Source organism: Hypomesus nipponensis, chromosome 21 (assembly GCF_054491055.1).
Source record: "Hypomesus nipponensis isolate SF chromosome 21, ASM5449105v1, whole genome shotgun sequence".
NCBI lineage: Eukaryota > Metazoa > Chordata > Actinopteri > Osmeriformes > Osmeridae > Hypomesus > Hypomesus nipponensis.
The window spans coordinates 3,467,501-3,480,000 of record NC_140381.1 but is presented as its reverse complement, the minus strand read 5'-3'; the positions used below and the strand labels follow the sequence as shown (position 1 = coordinate 3,480,000).

Here is a 12,500-nt window from a genome sequence, read left to right as displayed (position 1 = left end):
GTGTGTGTGTGTGTGTGTCTGTGTATCTGTGTGTGTGTGTGTGTCCGTGTGTCTATGTTTGTGTGTGTGTGTGTGTGTGTGTGAGAGACGGGGTGTGTGTGTGAGAGACAGGGTGTGTGTGTGTGTGTGTGTGTGTGAGAGACAGGGTGTGGGTGTGTGTTTGTGAGCTGAGAGGGAAGGTTTTAAGCTTATATAGCCTTGGGAGATCACAACAAAAGAGGAACAGAAAAGGGAGGTAAAAGATGGATTGATTTGAGAGTGTAGCTACTGCAATGTCTTTAGAGTGGGATGGTCTATTTGGTGTGTGTGAGTGTTGAAGTTTGTGTGTGTGTGTGTGTTTGTGTCCATGTCTCTGGTGTGTGTGTGCGTGCTTCTCTGGTGTGTGTGCACACACACACCACACACACGTTCAATAACTCCTACCACCAGTCGGGAGGAGGAATATATAAACCGTCAGATTAATACCTGCAATAAAGCTATATTTTCCCAGTTTAAATGAGAGGAGTTTTCAAGTCATCAAGAAATGAGGAGCGGGGTGAGGCCCATTTATAATACCCCACCTCCACACCCTGAAAGGGATTAGTGTGTGTGTGGTGTGTGTAGAAGTGTTTCAGCGTGTGTGTGTGTGTGTGTGTGTGTGTAAGTGAATACACACCTGAGGTAGAGCTTGCACCACCGTGTCCAGCAGTGCTCTCATCCCTGTAGCCATCTTCAGCAGCTTGAGCACTAGGAGAGGGAGGGAGGGAGGGAGTCAGGGAGGGAGGGAGGGAGGGAGGGAGGGAGGGAGGGAGGGAGGGAGGGAGGGAGGGAGGGAGGGAGGGAGGGAGGGAGTCAGGGAGGGAGGGAGTCAGGGAGGGAGGGAGGGAGGGAGGGAGGGAGGGAGGGAGGGAGGGAGGGAGGGAGGGAGGGAGGGAGGGAGGGAGGGAGGGAGAGAGAGAGAGAGAGAGAGAGAGAGGGAGGGAGGGAGGGAGGGAGGGAGGGAGGGAGGGAGGGAGGGAGGGAGGGAGGGAGGGAGGGGATGTAAGAAAGACTAAGAGATTTATTGAAAAGAGAAAGATAGAACGACAAGAGTGAGAGAAAGAGAGACAGAGAGACCCTGAGATAACCCGGCAGACTCAAAGCCCATACACAGAATTCCCAGCGGTCTCATTTCCTGGGAGTAAAAACGAAGGCTGTGACTCTGGTAGAAACGGGGGCACATTCTACCGTTACCGGTTACCGGCTAGCAGAACAAGAGCTCCCAGTATCTAAGGCAAACGGTGAAGCGACGCAACCGAAGCAAAGCCTAGTGGGAACTAGGATGGGGCCACACCTTTCCATCATTAGCTCACTGGAGCAGGATGGAGGAAATGTCTCAGTCATGCTAACTACCTTTTGTCTTACACCATCTCTTATTTTGGATTGTTTCTGTTGTGCTACGGTAGCTAACACACACACACACACACACACACACACACACAGGCATCAGAACAACTGCTCTCCAATCAGATTACCCCCTGCTCTTTATTCCACCTATCTCCTTACAGTAATTACCATATTTCCCATGGGGCCGTTCAGTGGTCTCAATGGCCTTGAGGAGAGAGGAAAAGGCCAAGGCCTATAATTATCTCCTTTTTGATGGGATTGTGAAATGAAATGTACATTTATTCCACAGAGTTGAAGGGTGATAGAAACATAAGGTGTTAGTGTGTCAGTGCAGTGAGATGTGTGTGTGAGACAGTGTGTGTGTGTGTGTGTGACAGTGTATGTGTGTGACAGTGTGTGTGTGTGTGTGACAGTGTGTGTGTGTGTGTGTGTGTGTGTGTGACAGTGTGTCTGACAGTGTGTCTGTGTGTGTGTGTGTGTGTGTGTGTGTGTGTGTGACAGTGTGTGTGTGTAACAGTGTGTGTGTGTGTGTGTGTGTGTGACAGTGTGTGTTTGTGTGTGTGACAGTGTGTGCGTACCTCTTGCGATCCTCAGCACCCTCATGATCCTGATAATGGTGGGGTTGATGGGCAGAGAGGCGTTGATCTCAATCTCCTCCAGGATGATGCCCATCACCGACAGCAACACTATGGCCAGATCCAGCTGGTTCCACCTGCACACACACACACACACACACCATCAATCACATCTCAGACAAGACACACCCTTTAATCATCATTATGCAAAACAAGCACGACATCCCAAAACGATCGCCGTGCCAACCACGCCCTCCACAGATGATCATGCTTGATCTATAAGTTTATAATAGTCACCGTGGAGACCATGAAGCAATTAAGTCCTAATCATGGTTTTATTACACCGTGTGTGGAGGGGGGAGGGGGGGGGGGACATATGCCCCCTGACAGGGAGGAAGAAACATCTCCATTCCTCTGAACACACACAAACACACACAGACACACACAGACACACACAGACATACCCACACACACTCACACACACACACTAGACGGAAGGGAGGGATGAAAGAAAGGGATGAAAAATAGATGGTGGGATTCCGGTTTGGGGGGGAAGAGAGGATGGGAAGGATGGATTTATGAATAGTGTATGCGTGTGTGTCTGTGTGTGTGTGAGAGTGTGTGTGAGTGTGTGTGTACCTGTCCTTGAAGAAGCGTCGGAAGCCAAAGGCGACGAGCTTGAGCACGGCCTCGACCACGAAGGTGGAGGTGAAGAAGTAGTTACAGTACTTCAGAGCTGTCTCCAGAGACTGGGGAGGATGGAAGGGGAGGGAGGAGAGGAGGGGGGGGAGAGGGGAGGAGGAGAGGGAGAGGGGAGGAGGAGAGGGGAGGAGAGGGGTAGGAGAGGGGGGGAGAGGGGGAGGAGAGGGGGGAGAGGGGAGGAGGAGAGGGAGAGGAGAGGGGGGAGAGGGGAGGAGGAGAGGGAGAGGAGAGGGGGGGAGAGGGGGAGGAGAGGGGGAGAGCTTGAGTGTGGGATAAAGGAGAGTAAATATATACAAGACGATATTTACACAGATCAAAACAGTCACACATCCTCCCCAACACACATGCACACACACACACCTGCGGCTGGCTGTAGTGCTCCAGGGACATAGTGATGACGTTGATGCAGATGATGAAGGTGATGAAGAGGTCCAGGTAGTGGCTGGTGCACAGGGTGTGGATCATCAGGCGTATATGGTGGTAATTAGAGAAGTAGGGCAGCTTCTGGGCCTCTGGGAGGGAGGGAGGGAGGGAGGGAGGGAGAGGGAGGGAGAGGGAGGGAGGGAGGGAGGGAGGGAGGGAGAGGGAGGGAGGGAGGGAGGGAGGGAGGGAGAGGGAGGGAGGGAGGGAGGGAGGGAGGGAGGGAGGGAGGGAGAGGGAGGGAGGGAGGGAGGGAGGGAGGGAGGGAGGGAGGGAGGGAGGGAGGGAGGGAGAGAGAGAGAGGGAGGGAGGGAGGGAGGGAGGGAGGGAGGGAGGGAGGGAGGGAGGGAGGGAGGGAGGGAGGGAGGGAGAGAGAGAGAGAGAGAGAGAGAGAGAGAGAGAGGGAGGGAGGGAGGGAGGGAGGGAGGGAGGGAGGGAGGGAGGGAGGGAGGGAGGGAGGGAGGGAGGGAGAGAGAGAGAGAGAGGGAGGGAGGGAGGGAGGGAGGGAGGGAGGGAGGGAGGGAGGGAGGGAGAGAGAGAGAGAGAGAGAGAGAGAGAGAGAGAGAGAGGGAGGGAGGGAGGGAGGGAGGGAGGGAGGGAGGGAGGGAGGGAGGGAGGGAGGGAGGGAGGGAGGGAGGGAGGGAGGGAGGGAGGGAGGGAGGGAGAAAGGGAGAGAGAGAGGGGGGGGGGATAGAGAGGGGAGAGGAGCGAGGGTAGGCATGTACAGAAGGAAAGAGAGAGAGAGATGATTTAATCTGTGTGAGTGCTCTGATGAATGTCCCTGTTCCAAGACCAGGGGTAAAATAGGCTCAAATGAGCCCTGGTGATTAATGGTCATACTTACATGGTCATATAATCATATACTAGTTTATATTAAATGAAACCATGTGACTAAGAAGATCCATTTACACATCCCACTCTTGTGGCCCAAGTGTCCCAAACCAAACTTTTCTCATTACCAATGTGGATTTTCTTTTTACAATCTATACCTCCTTCTGCTCCTCATTGGACATTTTTAAATCCCCCATAACTCTCTTCATCCTTTGTTATGCTAATTACTTCCATCTCTTCCTTCTCCTGCTTTTTTCCCTCCCTCCCTCCCTCCCTCCCTCCCTCCCTCCCTCCCTCCCTCCCTCCCTCCCTCCCTCCCTCCCTCCCTCCCTCCCTCCCTCCCTCCCTCCCTCTCTTACTCCTCCTCTTCTTCTCCATGCGCCTCTGTCTCTTCTCCTCCCTCCTCTTGGCCTCCTCCACCTCCTGGTTCTGTCGGCACTTGTGGAAGTTCTCCACCACCACACCCACGAACATGTTCAGCACGAAGAAGCTTACAATCAGCAGGAAGGAGATGAAGTAGAGCAACATCCAGGGGCTGTTGTTGATCACCGGCTGGAGGAGAGAGGGGGGAGGAGGAGAGAGGGAAGAGCAGAGAGGGGGGAGGGGGGAGGAGGAGAGAGGAGAGAGGGGGGAGGAGAGAGAGGGGAGAGGGGGGAGGAGAGAGGAGAGAGGGGGGAGGAGAGAGGGGGGGAGGGTGGAGGAGAAATGGGGGGGGGGAGAGAGGGGGGAAGATAGAATAGAGAGGGGGGAGAAGGGGGATAGGGGGGAGGAGGAGAGAGAGGAGAGGGGGGGGGGAAGAGGGGGAAGGGAGGAGAGGGGAGAGGGGGGAAGACGAGAGAGGTCAAAGTAGATGTGGGAGGGACAGAGAAGGGCAGATGAGGAAAAGATAGTGTGGGTGAAAACGATGTTTAGCAAAAGGCAGAGGGGAAAGGGTTAATTGAAACGGGGGGACGGAGAGAGAGAGAGAGGATGTGGGAACCAATAGAGAGAGAGAGACAGGATTAAGAAAATGAAAATAGTAATCATGTTGAAAAAAAAGACAGAGAGAGAGAGTTAGAGAGAAAGAGAGAGAGTTAGAGAGAGAGAGAGAGAGAGAGAGAGAGAGAGACAGAGAAGAGAGGAGGAGGGTTCAGGTGAGTGAGGGGTGGATGGAGAGGGACGGAGAGATAGAGCAGATGGAGAGAACAGAGAGAAGGGGTTAGAGGGTGAGAGGAAGAGCTAATACAGTAGAGATAAGGTTTGGTTTTTATTATACTGATGAATCAGTGTCCGAAGTGATGTCACTTCCTCTGAAGGTGCCGAGTGCTTACTGTAATCAGATTTGGCTGATTGGAATCAATAGTCAATTCAATCAGTAGTCTGTCAGGGGTTTGCCCTAGCGTTGTCCTCTAACATGTGTGTGCAGTGTGAGTGCAGTGTGTGTGTGTGTGTGCAGTATCTATGTGTGAGTGTGTGTTACCTGCTGGTCTATGCCCACAGCGTCCAGGCCATGGTACATGATGTTGACCCAACCATCCTTGGATGCCAGCACAAACAGCGACATCAGAGCCTGGAACACACACACACCACAAACACACACAAACACACAAACACACACACACACACACACCACAAACACACACAAACACACACACAAACACACACACACACACACACCACAAACACACACACACACACAAACACACACAAACACACACACACACAAACACACACACACACACCACAAACACACACACACACACACAAACACACACAAACACACACACACACCACAAACACACACACACACACACACCACAAACACACACACACACCACAAACACACACACACACACACACCACAAACACACACACACACACACACCACAAACACAAACACAAACACACACACACACACACACACACACCACAAACACACACACACACACCACACACACACACACCACACACACACACACACACACACACCACAAACATTGATTTAGATGTGTGAAGAGGATCCACACACATAACAGAAATACCTCTTTATTAATTTTTCAGCAAAACACCAGCAGGAATGGTCCATTCATCCACCTGGGATTCCACACACACACACAGCCATACAAACACACACACAGCCATACAAACACACACACAGCCATACAAACACACACACACAGCCATACAAACACACACACACACAGCCATACAAACACACACACACAGCCATACAAACACACACACACAGCCATACAAACACACACACACACACACAAACACACACACACACACAGCCATACAAACACACACACACAGCCATACAAACACACACACACACACACACACACACAAACAGCCATACAAACACACACACACAGCCATACAAACACACACACAGCCATACAAACACACACACACACACACACACTTCTCGCTCATACCTGTCCCAGGTTGTCAAAGTTATACTTGTGGTGCACCCATCTGTAGCTGGCGGACAGACAGTCAGACTTGTTAGTGATGTTCTTGATGTCCAGACCAACACAGTAGTAGAACTTCCCTTTGAAGAGCTGGAAGAGAGAGAGGCTTCCATTAGCAGGTTCCCTCAGCTTACAACACACCCATGTGCACTCAAACACACACACATACACAATCACACACACTAATTTCATTCATTTCTGCTCATAAAGTAATTGATAATAACACCTAAAAAACACTTACTGTAATTTTCACTCATTCTCCCTCTCCCTCCCTCCCTCCCTCCCTCCCTCCCTCCCTCCCTCCCTCCCTCCCTCCCTCCCTCCCTCCCTCCCTCCCTCCCTCCCTCCCTCCCTCCCTCCCTCCCTCCCTCCCTCCCTCCCTCCCTCCCTCCCTCCCTCCCTCTCTCCGCCGTGTTTGAAGCTAGCTGGTAATTAGATGTGAGTTTAGAGTGCCATGGGAGCTTCTGCTGGGAGCAGGGAGAGAGACCAGCAGTCTGTGTTCCTCTCCTGAGTGAGATGTTCTCTCCGCTGATCCCACAGAGATACATGCCCCGGAGAAACGAGGAGGGGAGAGGGGAGGAGGACGGAGAGATGAGCTGAAAGAAGGGAGCGGAGGAGAGAATAGGTGGAGGAATGGATGGAATGAGATGATAGAGTGAAGGAATGGACAGAAGGAGGGAAAAGAGAAGAAGGAATGGAAGAGAACGAGGGAACAAAGGAGCGGAATGACGATGGGGGGGGTGAGGGCATGTTAGAAGATACCAGAAGATGTTCAGAGGAAAGAGGGACGTGGAACACTGATCCACACCGGCTGGACCATAAGAATCACAGAAGAACTAATGAACATACAAAGAAACAGAGAGCGAGAGAAAGAGGAAGAGAGGGAGGGAAGGAAAACTACAGTCACGAAAGAGTTGTGCAGTGTCCGTGTGTGACCAGACTGCACATGCAGAAGGAAAAAAGGGGGGGGGGGGTGGAGATAATTGAAACGATCGTCGTGGAGGTTGTTGTTGTTTACAAGCTGCTGTTGACGCTTGTTGTTGTGACGCGGCCCACCTGAACCCCGAGGATGCCGAAGATGATGAAGAAGGCGCAGCAGATGAGGACGATGTTCCCGATGGGCTTGAGAGACGTGATGAGGGTCTCCACTACCAGCTTCAGCCCCGGAGCCCTGCTGATCACCCTGGAGACGGACGGACGGACGGGGGGAGGCAGAGATGAGGGGGGGTGGAGGAGGGGGGCGGGAGGAAGGGATGGAGGGAGGTAGAACAGGGGGTAGAAAAGGGGGGATGGATGGCGTTAGACGGAGGCGGTAGACCATGTATCCATTGAGCTTCCTGGTGGTGGGGGTCGGCCGGCCTGCAGTGGCTCCTCCCCACCTGAGGGGGCGCAGCGTCCGGAGCAGGCGTAGCACCCGGAGCACCCCCAGGATCTTGGCCCCGCCCGCCATGGACACCACAATGTCGATGAGGGACACGAACACCAGGAAGCCATCCAGGATGTTCCAGCTGCTGCGCAGGTAGGCCTTCTCTCCTAGATACAGCCCCATGGATACCACCTGAGGGAAAGGGGGGGGGGGGGGGGGGAGAAGAAAAAGAAATGGAGTTGGGAGCGTGGGGGCACACACACACACACAGACACACACAAAGTCACAGTGAGAGTGACATTTTCTCAGACAGTTAGTCCTACGAGTCACACACACACACACACACACTGACAGCCTGACGCTTTCGACACCAAACGAGTCGCTTGGCGAATACAATTGCCAGTTCCCGTGGTGACAGACCCCGGGGGTGGAGGCACGCAACAAACACTGGGAGCCATGCCAACGGTTGCCACGGCACCCCTGGCAGGTAAGATCCCCAGGGATGAACAGAAAGAGTCTGAACAGGAAGGAAGAGAAGGACAGACTAAATAATGAAAAGAGAAGACAAATAAGCAAAAGATAAATTGTAAACCCTAACTTTTGTTGAATTTTTCTGCCAACTTCTGAAGCTGTTGCCAGGAGCCCTCAAACTGAAGACCAGAACATTTAACATGAGTGCGGATACAGACGCTGGATACAGTTCCTGTCAAAATGTATCTATCATTTTACCTCCCCAGCACACAAACACAATATCAGACAGTGCAGTACTGCTGGGAAGCACTACCATCTTTAAATCACAGAAGACCACAGAAATCGTGTGATCATTCATGACCTACTTGTGTGCTGAATCAAATCCACATCTGGAAAATCCATACATTCATAAGGAACGTGTAGAACATCTATACATTCACAAGAAACATGTAGAACATCCATAAGGAACATACCGTATATAACGTCTGTACGAACTTCTAGAAGGTCTATATATTCATAATGGAACGACGTAGAAAACGTGTCTATATTCATAAGGACCAGAGAGAACATCCAGGTTTCCACTGCAGTGAAAGCATCTTGACAGCCGTGCTATAAGACGCCCATCTGCTTCATAGTCAGGGCCCTAAAGCCCCCTATGCTTCTGCATACTAGCACACTGAAATTCAATTACTTCAAAATCAACTTAGAAAGTGTGCATGTGGGTAGTAGTTTGTAGTGTGTGTGTGTGTTGTTTGTAGAATGTGTGCGGGTGTGAGTGTGTGTGTGTGTGTGTTTGTGTGCAGCCTTAGAATGTTTGTGTGACAAGAGAGAGGTGAGGATGAGTACCTCTGTGGGAATCTAACTCTAATTAACATGGGCGCTTAATGAGCCTTGAGAGAGAGAGAGAGAGAGAGAGAGAGAGAGAGAGAGAGAGAGAGAGAGAGAGAGAGAGAGAGAGAGAGAGAGAGAGAGAGACAGAGATTTAAGTGGGCTGTCAGAACTGACTGACAAACTCAATATGGTCAACAGCAGAGACAGGGATAAACAGAGGGAGTGAGAGAGACAGAGAGAGAGGCAGACATATAGAAAGATAAAGAGAGAGGCAGGAAGAGAGAGAACATGGAACAAAAGAACGCTGGCTAACTAAGAGAGGCAGGAAGAGAGAAAATATCAGTGAATACATAAGGACTGAAAATCATAATCACACAGTGAAAAAAGACCCAAGAGAGAAGACAGTTCAGGACCAGGTCGTAACACACACGCACGTGCTCGCACACGCACACACACGGAGTGCTGATGTTGTGCATATCTTTGTTTCATGTTACATATATGAAGTCTTCATCAGTCACATTCATAAATAAATCAATACTGAGAGAGTTTGTGTGTGTGTGTGTGTGCGTGATAATTCTGGTGCCCAGGGAAAATGCACAGAGAAAAGTGTATTTAATAATGGATGATTTTGAGGGTAACTTCAGACATGACCAGGGGATGAAACAGAGTGGGTCAACTCTGTTCACGTGTAATTATGTGTACGTGTGTGAGTGTGTGTGTGTGTGTTGAGACATTTGTGTGGGAAATTGTATGAAGAGTGGGTTTATTTTTTTTAATGGGTGTGTGAGGTACGTGTTTGTGTCTGTGTGTGTGTGTCTGTGTCTGTGTCTGTGTCTGTATCTGTGTCTGTGTGTGTGTGTGTGTGTGTGTGTGTGTGTGTGTCTGTGTGTGTGCAGTGGGACCCTGCAGCACTAGCCAGAGGCTAGCTGATGAGAGATAGCCCTACAATGAGGATAATTATCCATCTGCCTGTTAATAATAAAGAAGAGGCAGTCTGAGGGAAGAGAGGAAAGGAGGAGAGGAGACAAGGGATGAGAAGACAGAAAAGGAGGAGGGGAGGAGGAGAGGAGGGGAGGAGGAGAGGAGGGGAGGAGGGGAGGAGGAGGAGAGGAGGGGAGGAGGGGAGGAGACAAGGGATGAGAGGACAGAAAAGGAGGAGGAGAGGAGGGGAGGAAAAGAGGAGGGGAGGAGGAGAGGAGGGGAGGAGGGGAGGAGGGGAGGAGGGGAGGAGGGGGGGAATGAGAGGACAGAAAAGGAGGAGGGGAGGAGGGGAGGAGGGGAGGAATGAGAGGACAGAAAAGGAGGAGGGGAGGAGACAAGGGATGAGAGGAGGGGAGGAGGAGAGGAGGAGAGGAGGGGAGGAGGGGAGGAGACAAGGGATGAGAGGAAAGAAAAGGAGGAGGAGAGGAGGAGAAACGGATGATTGTTACCTTGACAGTCATCTCAGCTACGAAGATAGCAGTGAAGATATAGTTAGATGCGGTTAGGAAGAACCTCTCCTGGAAGGAAAGACAGGTGAGAGTGAAGAGAAGGAGAGAGAGAGGGAGAGAGTGAGGGGGAGACAGAGAGAGAAGGAGAGAGAGATAGAGAGGTAGAGAGAGAGATAGAGAGGGGGAGAGAGAGAGAGAGAGAGAGAAAGAAAGAAAGAGGGGAGAGAAAACAAAGAAAAAAGCTCACAAAGCTATCCTCCAACCCCCAACCAGAAACTGTAAGAAACCATAAGACCTCAAATGGACGCAAGGGGTACCCAGCTTCATAAATGTTCTAACACATAATAAAGAAGTGCGTCTGTCTCTCACTGGCCTGCATGATCTTGGGTCATGAGGTCTGAGCAGAGAGGGGCTCCTCTTACCAGACTGCCCGGCATGATCTTGGGTCTCTCCAGAGCCACGGTGATGCAGTTAAGGAAGATGAACGCCAGAACTACATAGTCAAACAGCTTGTGGGCGATAATGGACTGGCACATCAGTCTGAACCTGGGGGAAGAGAGAGAGAAGGAGGAGAGAGAGAGAGAGAGAGAGAGAGAGAGAGAGAGAGAGAGAGCGAGAGAGAGAGAGAGAGAGAGAGAGAGAGAGAGAGAGAGAGAGAGAGAGAGAGAGAGAGAGAGAGAGAGAGAGAGAGAGGAGAGAGAGAGAGAGAGAGAGAGAGAGAGAGAGAGAGAGAGAGGGAGAGAGAGAGAGAGAGAGAGAGAGAGAGAGAGAGGGGGAAAGGTAGATGTCGACAGTGACAACAGAGTGGGGGAGAGAGAAGATGGGCAGAAGAGAAAGGTGGAGACAGAAATAGAGGGAGAGAGACGGAGAGAGGGAAGAGAAGGAGGACAGTGGCATCAGATCAGGAACACCTGAGAGTGTTCTAACTCAGCGCACGACATGTGACTCAGCGCACGACTCAGCAGGTCATACAAGCAAACAGAAGGAGGAGATGATCATGGTCTGTGATTGGACGACCGCAACGACACCGTATCAGATCTCCCGTCCTCATTGGCCGATAGTGTCTCAGTATCAGCTTGAGTGGATCGATACTCTAATCTAGCCACTTTGCTGCAGATCTGGCAACCCTGCACCCCCCTGTATCGATCCAAACCTGGAAACCTGCTCCTCTGTATCGATTGTGTCCGCTGGCGTAGAGCTGGGGCTGGACTGACGCTTGTTTTTGTTGTTTTGTTTATTTGTTGATTTCTCCTTTCATCTGCTCCATGACACACACACACACACACACACACACACTTAGACACACACACACACTCAGACACAGACACACACACACACACAGACAAACACACTTAAACACACACACAGGAGAGTTCACACACACACACAACACACACGCTCAGACACACACACGCACTGACATACACACACGCATAGAACATAAGCAAACAGGTGAGTAAGCAGACCCACACACACACGCACACACACACACACACACACACTCTCTCCCTGCTTGACAGATTGCACCTGCCACATAGCTAAAACACAGCCAAGAGGCACAGGTTCCCTTGAAGTGCCTTTAAGGGTAAAAAAATGGTGAGAGGCCGCGACTGAGTGATTTTCCTTTCTTCCGGTTCATTCTCTGGCTGAACCACCTGTCTACTCGGCATGGAATTGGGTCAGATGATTGAAAAAAATAAAATAAATAAAAAATAAACACACAGCTTGAAACAATAACTACTTCTGACCTTACAGGCCCTTCGTGGAGAGAAGTCCTTTAGAGAAAAGTGCCCATCACAGGAAACGCTTCTAGTTTTAGACTCACAGAAAAGCTGGTGGTTTCCTGTCCTTCATACAGCCTACAGTAAATATGATTTTATGTTGTTAAAATACATGAAGTTTTTAAGTTATTCTGATCAACATAATTTCACAAGACAATACAGATTATGCCCTCTCCTTACTGTAGGAACAGATATTCGACTGCGTCAGGGGTAGGAACAGATATTCGACCTGTTTCAGGGGTAAGTACAGATATTTGACCTAGTTCAGGGGT

At 50.9% G+C, this 12,500-nt stretch overlaps 1 protein-coding gene across 1 annotated transcript in view; it reads right to left on the bottom strand.

Moving 5' to 3' along the window:
* LOC146237493 (voltage-dependent T-type calcium channel subunit alpha-1I-like) overlaps positions 1-12,500 on the bottom strand; it is a 52,204-nt gene that overhangs the window by 15,073 nt on the left and 24,631 nt on the right. Inside the window, exons 18-28 of the mRNA XM_084685945.1 lie at positions 10,870-10,993; positions 10,448-10,516; positions 7,729-7,907; positions 7,406-7,532; positions 6,314-6,439; positions 5,353-5,442; positions 4,253-4,445; positions 3,003-3,154; positions 2,580-2,689; positions 1,944-2,077; positions 656-726 (exon numbers count right to left, since the gene is read on the bottom strand). Of these exons, the coding sequence (XP_084542071.1) occupies positions 656-726; positions 1,944-2,077; positions 2,580-2,689; positions 3,003-3,154; positions 4,253-4,445; positions 5,353-5,442; positions 6,314-6,439; positions 7,406-7,532; positions 7,729-7,907; positions 10,448-10,516; positions 10,870-10,993 (1,375 nt within the window). The remainder of the gene's footprint in view (positions 1-655; positions 727-1,943; positions 2,078-2,579; positions 2,690-3,002; positions 3,155-4,252; positions 4,446-5,352; positions 5,443-6,313; positions 6,440-7,405; positions 7,533-7,728; positions 7,908-10,447; positions 10,517-10,869; positions 10,994-12,500) is intronic.